The sequence below is a fragment of the Chenopodium album genome, chromosome 2, assembly GCF_948465745.1.
Source record: "Chenopodium album chromosome 2, dcCheAlbu1.1, whole genome shotgun sequence".
Lineage (NCBI taxonomy): Eukaryota > Viridiplantae > Streptophyta > Magnoliopsida > Caryophyllales > Amaranthaceae > Chenopodium > Chenopodium album.
This window is the reverse complement of record NC_137835.1, coordinates 65,205,207-65,216,095: the sequence shown is the minus strand read 5'-3', so window position 1 is coordinate 65,216,095 and position 10,889 is coordinate 65,205,207. Positions and strand designations below refer to the sequence as shown.

The window sequence follows — 10,889 nt, the reverse complement described above, 5'->3', positions numbered from 1 at the left end:
TAAAAGAAGAACCACCAGTCATAATACATGTGGGAAATACTACTATAGTAGCACCAGAATGGTTAAGAAATTATTTAGAAGAAGGAGTATTACATGGTGAATTAGTGTATGATTATCTCGAACAAGTTGAAGCTAGGAGATATTTATCCTTAGAGGGAAAAGAGCACTTATTGGAGATCTTTGTCACATGGGATGAATCCTATGCTGCTAAATGTGTGATGGATCTAGGTATAGAAGATCAGAAGACGACCCAATGTATGTCCATTAGAAGAGAGTAAGGACAACAAAGGTAGTCTACAAGATATGATGGAGTCCTGAGCCCACACTAGCAATTATGTATTCTACTTTTACTGTTGTAGCATGTTTTATTTATTTTAAAGAATCTTTAGAAAAGCAGTGAACAATATTCACTTGCTGAGCCATGGTTTTCTGTAAGCCATAGAAAGTGTCGGTGACCTTTGTAAGCCTTCCCCTGTATAAAGGGCATTAGGCAAAGAAGTGAAGGCAGAGTTGGAAGAGTTAGCTAGAGAATTGCTCTGAAAGCATTAGAGAGTCCTCTAGAGAAAAATACTCACCTTAAGAGACAAATTGGCTCTCCATCTCTCTTAAAGTAGAAAAAACTCTAGTTCAGCTTATGTCTGTTTAAGCTTTCAGTTTGTGTGTTTGTTGTAATATATGAGTGTTGTAATCTTTTCAAATTAAATAAAAGTTTCGTTCAAGAAGGGAACGTTATCCCCTTGAACCTTATATATCAAATGAGTTATCTTTCTGCTTAAAAAGTTCCATCATAAACACAGTAAGGATTGTCTAATTAGAGATTACGGTCTAAGTTAGGAAACGAATTAGATTTGTGCTGAGCCTGATCTAAGGAAGACAGTGTTGGGGTTAGCTACCTTGGTAAAGTCGGAAGCTCAGAATGCTGGAGGTTCCATTGTCGACTAAGTTCAAGTATTGGTCAAAATTCTTTAGTTAAATAACTATTATTGCGAAGCATGATGGGCTTTTAAACTATTAAAATAATTTATATTGATGTATAAGTAGTAGAGTTCTGATAACTAGTATCGTTAAAAGTCATTTAAGTAATTATCAGATCGAATCCTAGTAAAAATCAGTGTATTATTAAGAACTGTTATTTTAAATTAAGGTACCGTTATTAATTTATTAAGTCATTAAATACTGTTATTAAGTCATTAAATACTATTATTTATCCTAAATAAAATATATTAAAAAAAAAAAAAAAAAATTTGACGTCACTTGGTATTGGGCGGGTAGCCTATACCGGATAGCGGTCCATCATTCCCCTTTACACTTTGAACTCTTATACTTTTATACAAGCTTTGTTAGGTTGATCCTTAAATCATGGCATTCTTTGTATTAGCTAAAAGACAGCTGATTTCCCATCAAATTCAGTTTCGTTCTTTGCTATCAACACTTATTGTTCGCCCCCAGATTCCCTCTTCTTCAAATGGGTATTTCAACATCTTCTCTCAGACATTTCGTCGAACACTTTCAATGCACTTTCATACTCCCTTACACAAAAAACATTCGCTGTATTCCTCATCATTACAACCATATTTTATACAATCTTTTTATAACCCTATTGATTTCAATGCAATTGTAACCGAAAACAATCAGAAATATGAACCGGGTGTTGTTGAATTAGTAGAATTAGTGCAGAAAACCAAGGATTTTACTTCTAGGAAGGAAGCTATTGATTTTGTAGCTGGTTCTAGTATTAATCCTGATGCCAACAAGGTTTATTTAGCTATCTGGGAATTGAGGAATGATTGGAAGTTGGCTTTATTGGCATTTGAATTGAATTTAAAATGGAGTTTTGAAAATGAGAAATCATTAGGTTTGATAGTTTGGGTATTGGGTACTCATCAGAAGTTTGATGTTGCTTGGTCTTTGATTCGTGATTTGCACGGGTCGGCGGATACTCGACAAGCAATGCTTGCTATCATAGAGAGGTGAGTTTAACTCATAGTTCTTTGCTAGTAGCTAGTTTTTGAGAATACAGGTTTATATTTAGTGCCAATATGTTTGTGATTATGTTTATGTTTATGTTCAGCAATAGGCGAATGCTTCTTTTTTATGATAGCAGAACCTATTATGCTGTGCAAATTGTTACATTCTGGTTTATTTGTTAATGTTAATATAAGCGTTGATAGCTTGATATGTTATCTTAAATAAGTATATGCTTACATATGATATGTAAGCGTATACTTATCTAAGATTTTGGTCATAATTACAATGACATGAGTTATCTTGTCATATGACCGAGTTGATTCTTGATTGCAAAGATCACTTTAAGATTGAATGGTTTGAACTCGTAATTGCCTGTGAAAAGCTGTATATAACGCTTTGTTTGGATAACAAAGAAGAAAGGAAAGGAAGGGGAGGGAAAAAGGAGGAAGGGAAGGGAAAAGAAAGGGAGGGGGAGGTGAGTTCCATTTTCCCTCCAAATCTCTCCAAATTTGGAGGGATTATGCTTATTAAAGAGAGAGGGAAAATGGATCCCTCCATGTCCTTTCCATTCCTTCCCCCAATCCTTTACCCAAACAAGAGTGTTTGTCCCCCTCCCTTTCTCTTCCCTTCTTTTCCTTCCATTTCCTTCTGTCCAAACAAAGTGTTAGAGATTGTGACTGATAAGTCTTAGAGGTCTTAAAGACCAATGATGCTGCAAAGTTTTACTTTTTCCTTTATCATTTATGTATTTTTCATACAATGCTCTTTTTTCACCAGCTTCTATATGAAAATTGCGTTAATTTTTGTTTAGTAGCAAGTAGCCTGCTCCTCTGGTGGTCAAATTAGTGCAGTTTGGCTTGAAGTAAAATCAATAGTTGGCTGATGCCTTCCAAATCCAACTGAGGTGCTTCTGAATGTTAGTTATGCAGAATGTTTATGGGTTTGCAAGTGGGTGTGGCCGTGTGGTTCTTACACAGTGTGTTGACACACGAAAGTGCCTAGGGTTAGTGATGGAAGCTGACTTTCAATTCAATTAATAGGAACAATATTTAATTATTGGTATTCAGACTTGATTAATAGATGCGTGATAAAGATATTAACAAAGAGAAATGATCCATTTGATAAATGATGTCAAGTTTTATAGATGACACAAAGATCTAATTGTTTAGTGTTAGATTTTAGCAACTACAAAATTAAATACTTCCTCCGTTTTTTTTATTATTGCACCATAGGGGTTGGGTACAAATATTTTAGTAGTGGAAAAAAGTAAGAGATAGAAAGGTAAAAATACAAAATTGCCCATGTGACATATTGATAAATTAAAAAGTAACTTAGTAAGTGTGAAAAAGCAAGGGTATGTTGGGTATTTGTAGTGTGAACACAAATAATTTTTTTCCTAAAGAGGAAATGGTGCAATATTTATGAAACTTCCTAAAAAAGCAAGTGGTGCAATAATAAAAGAACGGAGGAAGTATATGATGCTTTTTTAAAAAAAAAAAAAAATTATAAGAAGTCTACCTGTGATTCTGTGATAAGATATCTTTGAAAAAGAAGGCGAACACTTAAAGAATCCTACATGATACTAATCATGCTACTTCTCTTCAGTAATTGAAACTAATTGATGTATCTGCCTGTCTGCCATAGTGCTTGCCTAGTTGCATCTGTGCTTGGTCTAGTTGTACCTGCCTACACCACCCTTCAATATCTAATTTATCTCCCTGCTTCTGTAATTATACAAAGTCTTGAGCTCGATAGAGATAAATCATATTAAATAGCTCCTTTTCAGATATGCAGCAGCAAATAATCATGAGAAGGCCATTAAAACATTTCAATTCATGGAGAAATTGACACTGCATCCAGATCAGAATGCATTATATACTGTCATTAGTGCCCTATGCAGATATGGCAATATTGAAGAGGCTGAGGAATTCATGCTAAAAAATAAGAATCTATTTCCTCTTGAGACTGAGGGCTTTAATATCATTCTTCATGGTTGGTGCAATATTATTGTTGATGTTGTTGAAGCAAAGAGAGTCTGGAGAGAGATGGCAAGTTGCTGTGTTACACCTGATGCAATGTCTTACACGCACATGATTTCCTGCTTCTCGAAGGTCGGAAACCTTTTTGATTCTCTGAGACTCTATGATGAGATGAAGAAAAGGGGCTGGATCCCTGGCCTTGATGTCTATAATTCACTGATTTATGTTTTGGCTCATGAAAACTGTTTGAGTGAAGCTCTTAAAATTCTTGAGAAAATCAAAGAGATGGGTTTAAAACCAGATTCTAAGTCATACAATTGCTTGATTTGTCCTCTATGTGAAGCTGGGAAATTCAAGGAGGCAAAAAATCTGCTGTCCATTATGACACAAGAGCAAGTCCAACCAACTATTGAGACATATCAAGCATTCTTGAAAGATGCTGATTTGGAAAGCACTTTTAATATTCTGAGTCAGATGAAAAACGATAAAGTTGGTCCAGACAATTGTACATTTCTACTAATTTTTGATAGGTTTTTTAAATTAAGAGAACCCGGAAATGTGTTGAAGGTGTGGGTTGAAATGAGACACTTTGGAGTAGATCCTGAATCAGGACACTACCAGTCTGTTGTGCATGGCTTGGCAAATTGCGGCTGTTTGATGAAGGCTAAGGAATTGTACACTGAGATGCTTTCAAATGGCTTTGTAGATGATCCGACACTCCAGAAATTGTTACAAGGGCCAGAAGAAGGTAGTCATCATAGGAAAGTTGGGTCTATAAAATTTGTGAAGCCTGCTAATGAATCAAAATCATCACATACATCCTGTGTCAGACTAGAGAGTGGAGGGGGAAGGAAAAGTCGAGGTGCCAAAAGCTCAAAGAAGCAGCAAAGATTCAAAGGATCCTCCGTGTAATTATGATTTATGAACCAAGTTATATCAGATGATCTACTATGTCATCAATATTGCTTCAATCAAAATAGTCTTTTGTGATAGAAAGATAGCTCTTGGTGAATTATAGCTATGCTATGAATGAAAGGTGAAGACAGGCTTGTTAAACTGGTGAATTGGTGTAGATAATCTGAGAGGGTAACAGTACTGAGGTTATTCTGGTTAAATATTTCAGAGTATGTGAATTGAGTACTGATGGTCAGTAAGGATTGCCTTCATCTAATTTCCGTTTGCTCCTCCAGCTAATGATCGCTTTAGTGTCAGCCCTGTCAGGTATGTTTATCATATAGTGCAGTTTCTTATGCGATCCTCAAATTTGTTGTTAGGGTATTGTAAAATTGTCAAATATGTGGGAACTCCAGGATAGAGTTTGGAGCTGGGACCTGTGTACACTGCTATCTGTAACCTTCTAATTTGGGATTATTCTTCTGATTCTTCTTGCCATGCAACCATAATCCGTTTGGCTGTCATTATCTATTTGCTTTACTGGTGAATTCAAAATTATAGTTTAAAACCTTTGGATATTTTTTCCTGTAACTCATTTGAGAAACCTTACTGTTCCGATATTTCATAATCTATTAGAGTTTATTAATCTAAAAGTATGAATTAGTGCATCACCTTGTGTGAAAAACAATCATATCATTAAAACAACAACATATTCTGAGAAAAACTTATAAGCAGCATGAAAGAAGCTATGTGGTGCATATGAGTTTGTTTATTGTCTCATATCACCTTTGGTAGACAACTGAACTGTAATAGAGAAGCCCATTTGTAGAGAGATTTGATGATACTGCTGTATGGAAAGATGTGGAGGAGCTGGTGCAACGTGCAAGTAAAATTTTTCTCTGATTATTGTGAATGGTGTAAGAAAATCAGTAAAAAATATTGCAAGAGAAATGTTGGTACTCAGGCTTCCACATATCATGGTGAGTGCAAAACTAAAAATATCCCCTAAATTCTTTTTCTGCCTCCTGTGAAGGCTGTAGTCTTAAGATCTGAAAGGTTTTATGTATGCTTCCTCTCCATGTTTGATGCTTGGTGACCTGAATACCCTGGGATTGAAAATAAATCACATGAAAATTGAAATGTTAATAGTTTGATACAACATTTTTTTTCCCTTTTTTTTTTTTTTTTACGAAAATTCAGCCACAACAGATCCAATGCTATAAAAATCAAGATCACAGAATTGGAAAGATTCCCTTGCTTCCTGTGTCCCCAAAGTTTTTCCTTGCCCAAAACTGAACCAATTAATGAAATTTAGTACCGAGTTGGGTGATCAAATCAATTACTTCCTAGTAAATTTACAAATACTTCAAATGTTCCAAGCTTTTATAGTTTTAAAAGCAAATTTTGATCATCTCGAGAATACCAACTTTAACAGAGAATATGCTACCATTGTTTATACCTAGAGAAATTAATTTATTCCTTAGATCGAAATCATAAAGGGGCAAATTCATATACCTGAGTACCACCTTTAGTGTGTATTGAATGGTCCTGCTCCAATAAATCTAATAGCTACACTGTCTATCTCTAATATAACTCCAATATCGTAACTTTCAAACATGTAGGATGCAAAAGAAATAGCCAAATCTTCATCATCCATATCGTGCAGATCCGTAGCATTTGATGAAAAGCCATCAAAGTAATATTGAATTTCCTTCCCTAAGTTGAAAGTCCTTGACTCTGATTTTTCAGAAGTGGTCACCCTTCTAGTCTTATAAAGGACTTGTTCTCTTCAACTTATTTCAGATACTTATTACTTATTCCTTCATTAGATCAGACCACATCAGAACTTTTGATTATCATTTACTTATTGCTAAATATCGTTAATTGCGTATTAAATTTGTTTTATAAAAATTACATATTTAAAAGGTTCATAATGAGACGAATCTAACAAGATCCGTTTTGATAATATTTTTCTTTATAGATTAGTATTAAAATGCGGTCAAAGTTTAGTCAAATTGTTAAATCAGATCAGATCAGACCAGACCACATCAGAAAAATTCAGACAGACCTTTAAAAATTTAGACCAGATCTACTTGTTTCAGGTGAAGAGAACAAGTCCAAAGTTGCTCAAAATTTAGCCATTACATGCCAAAGTTGAATTTTTAACAATTTCATGGAGAAATGTGTCTGATAAACATAAAGAAAACTATGACATGGAATTTTCTTTTCTCCAATCAAAGTCTTCGTAATCGTTTATTGAGCTTCCATAAACCATAATACACATATCTATCAAATTTCTCTAATTTCCTTATTGGTAACAAAATTAATATATGTTAATCAGACTTGGGTACTCATGTTCCAACACAGGTATGTGTGTAAGTGTTTGACTCGTCTATTTTGTGAATAAATTATATTTTTATTAACTAAAATGAATTGCCTTATCCATGTCCGAGTGTCGAGGGATCGATAGGGGTAATTGAGGTAAAATGAAGAGTCCGAGTAACATAAAAATTAATCGATAATAATTTATGTAATCCAAACAATGCTTTGACACCAATATTTTAGAATTAAAGATCTAAATAACAATTCGTTGTAAGGACAATTTGGTTCTATTTCATGATTGCCATTATAATTGATCCAGTATTCAGAGGTTTCATTTAAGCATAATTTATTGATTTATTTGCTGTCATACAAGAAGACTTCAGTCCCATTACCAATTGGATTTTTATCATGTTTCAGAATGAGACCTAGCAAAGCTTTGGGATTTTGACCAAAGGTGACAATGTTTATTAATTGACACATAGAATTTATTACATTTCTCCCCAAATCTTGCGAAAATGTCTTGTCATGTGATGTACTCTTTATTTGTAATATAGGAATACTGTCTAGTTTTAACTATTCTCTCAACATAGTTTAAGGTAGATTACTGGCAACATTGGATGTGACACTTAAAATTATATGTTACTCTTGTAGTATTATGGACTTTACTTGGGAAGAAAATTTCTTTGACAACTCATTATACTGATAGGTGAATTATAAGTTTAAGTGTTGTTTGACTGTTTTTTTTAAAAAAAATGGTCACACTGAATTTTCTGTACCATGAGCGTTATGTGGTTTCATTGTAGGTTTTAGCAAGGTCGGGATGTGGTTGAAACTTGTCAGCTAGTTTGGAAGTGGATTTCAATATTCACGATCTTGCCAGCTGAAGCTTTGAGTTTGCAAAGTGGTGTGTGTCTGTTAAACAACAATAACCTTATTATGTGGTTTTTGAATTATTCTTTAGATTTCATACTTTGCTGTGGTACTTGTGGAGTTGAGGATAAAGTTGGAGACGTATTAGCTAGTACAGATCGAAGTGAATATTTTCAAACCGTAACCTCTGCAGGCAGAGTTATACATGAATATATAGATCTCTAATGACATCATGTTGATATTATAGATTTATATGTGATTACTCTACTTGATTACTAAACCTTTGCTAAAGCTCGTACTATGTCAGGTTAAAATTGGTTTTAGTAGTTTCACATCTGGTTGTTATCATATGGGATTACTTGATTACTGAACCTTGGCTAAAGCTCATAATATGTCAGGTTGAAAATTGGTATAATAGTTTAAAATCTGGCTGACTTTGATGTTATTAGTTCTTGAGTCCTCTTTTTTGAAATTGATAATTGCTGCATAAATGAATTGTTTGTCCCAGCTTGTGGTACACACTCAGGAACAGTGTAAGTGAGCTTGATGTTCTGAATTACTGCTACAATTTTCAATTATTTTGAAACTTTAAATTTTATGTTTGGTTAATGGAAGCGCTTTAAGAAACTTTGTCAGGATAGTTTATTTATTTCTGCATTTATCTGTGGCTGGGAAAAAGGAGTTAAGCGCGTTGCTTAATTTTACTAGGTTACTTTAGGATAAAAATTGATTGATAGGGACTAGTATTTCTAGTCCTGGCATGATTCATTTTTGAATGTGTTGTTAGGCATGTAAGCTATAAAAATTAGCTTATGTAAATGCTATTTCCAGATTGATGAGAAATTGAGAATGAAAGGAAAAAGAACCATTATATTGACAGCTTCTTTGGCCTTAATTATAAGGCCAAGCTACCTCGTCTTTACTTCCTTGGTGATTTAGGAATTGAACTACTATAAAGAACCTTAGCGAGCTCTAGTGAACCTTGTTCTTAGTTCATTAGTTCCTTTTGTTGTTTTATTTACTGTATTATTAGAGTAAATTGACTTATTTTCTGCTTTTTTATTTAGGTTGATTGCATGATGATAATAAAGGGTGGAAGCTTGTTATTCTAGAGTTTGATGGCAGCTTTGGCCCAGAGAAGTACTTGAGCTCTAATTACATGGGCTTTAATCGATGAAATTGCTTCTGAAACTTATCCGATATGCATAAAGTTGGCTTTATGTTTAAAGGGAGCAGGACAGGCGGGATGGAAAGCTCAAACTTGGCTCTTTTGCCAAGAGACTGTTTCCAAGATCAGTTTTATTTAACCCCCATTTTTTTTTTATGAACGTTAGCTTGTCAGTTGAGGATTACATCTCTGAATTTGATTAGTATGATGTCCATGAAAGGCCTGAAGAAAAAAATGAACTTTTGTGGTGATTGCTGAACATAGATCTTATTGGAAAGGTTGAGCTCTAGCACAATGGATCGTGTGACTTTTTGAGTATATGTGTAGATCTTCTATTATGCCTGAAAAGATGTGCTTGGGTCAGATGTGAATTTGTGGGGTTGCATCTGAGAGCAAGAACGTTAGAACGCTAAAGAACATGTGTTTTCTGGCTCTTCAACTTCCAACAAAAACAGCAATGCTGAAAGTGTCATGGTTTTGGGCATATAGCATCTGAATACTAAGAGCCTAAGATGTACATGTTGACTATATACATGAGTATGATGATCATAAATTTATAAGGCTCGATACACATGGCTTTAAGGATGAAGATTTGATGAGGAGACTGGTATAGAATTCGAGACCCCATTGAACCTCTTATGTTGTTTCTCCATAGAGTCACCCAAATGTCCTCTCAGCTTGTTGAATCGGGAGGAAAGATCTAACCACTGGAGTTCATTTTATCCTTTCATTCTCGAATGTCATTGCTAATATAATTGTTAAACACAAATATTATGTATAATGTATTGTAAATTATATGCGTATATGAGACTCTGTAGTAAACATGAATTATGTTACACGTCTTACATAGTAAATTTTCTTATTATATTTTAAGAAAATTTATTAACTATTACTAAAAACAAAACATGCTGACATCATTAAAGGACACTTGTCGATTTCTTGTGAATTTTTTTCCCGCCAAAACTATTTTTGACATCATCATTTTTTTTCTCTATTTTTTTCTCCTAAGTTCTAAAACTAAAAAATTACTCCGTACATCTTTCAAAATTTATAAATAAAATTATGATTACACTTTTTCGAATAAAGAATATTGACAATAATTTTAAACAAATAAAATCTATTTAAACCGTGCAACGCATGGGATTGATCAAGTATATACTATACTTAAAAGATATATATTTCCTTTTTTTAATATTATTTTAAGAATATACATTTTCTCTTAAAATATACTAGGTTAAAATCCCGTGCAATGCACGGTTGTTAAATATTTTTGACAATAATATTACAAAATATAAAGTATAGAGATATATGAAATATGATTGTCAAGTTGGAAAGAAAATATCATAAGGTATAAATAGTTTATTTAAAGATTTTGAAAAAAAAAAGTGTAAAAATGGAGGGAAATTTGTTTACAAAGTAATTAACAAGTGTTATAGGGGTATTATATTAAATCACCATCCGCCAAAGCAATAATGCTTTGGGGGAAAACATCCATACAAACAAGTTCCGCATTACCCCGAGTGTCCTATCTATTTATTAAATGGGCTACGGTATTCCATACACACTATACATGAGAAAACTTACAGAAATTAAAACTTTTGAGGTAATTGACAAATATCATCATATATCAAACATAAATGAGCAGCACCCTCAATGTTGTTCGCAACTCTTCGAGCTACATTGATCGC

General features: G+C 33.7%; 1 protein-coding gene across 3 annotated transcripts; it reads left to right on the top strand.

Annotated features, from left to right (window-relative positions):
- The first annotated feature begins 1,357 nt into the window (after positions 1–1,357).
- On the top strand, positions 1,358–10,070 carry LOC145586437 (pentatricopeptide repeat-containing protein At1g80880, mitochondrial-like). Of its 3 annotated transcripts, XR_014100944.1 has the most exons (4): positions 1,358–1,970; positions 3,755–5,168; positions 7,967–8,067; positions 9,101–10,070. XR_014100944.1 is itself a non-coding variant. In XM_081643284.1 (2 exons), the coding sequence occupies exons 1-2, from the start codon at positions 1,360–1,362 to the stop codon at positions 4,857–4,859; spliced, it is 1,716 nt and encodes a 571-aa protein (XP_081499410.1). In that variant the 5' UTR covers positions 1,358–1,359; the 3' UTR covers positions 4,860–5,319. The 3 variants fall into 3 exon arrangements, 1 of the variants encoding a protein (XP_081499410.1); XR_014100946.1 differs by lacking the exon at positions 7,967–8,067 and having other exon boundaries at positions 9,101–10,069; XM_081643284.1 differs by lacking the exons at positions 7,967–8,067; positions 9,101–10,070 and having other exon boundaries at positions 3,755–5,319.
- Positions 10,071–10,889: the final 819 nt, after the last annotated feature.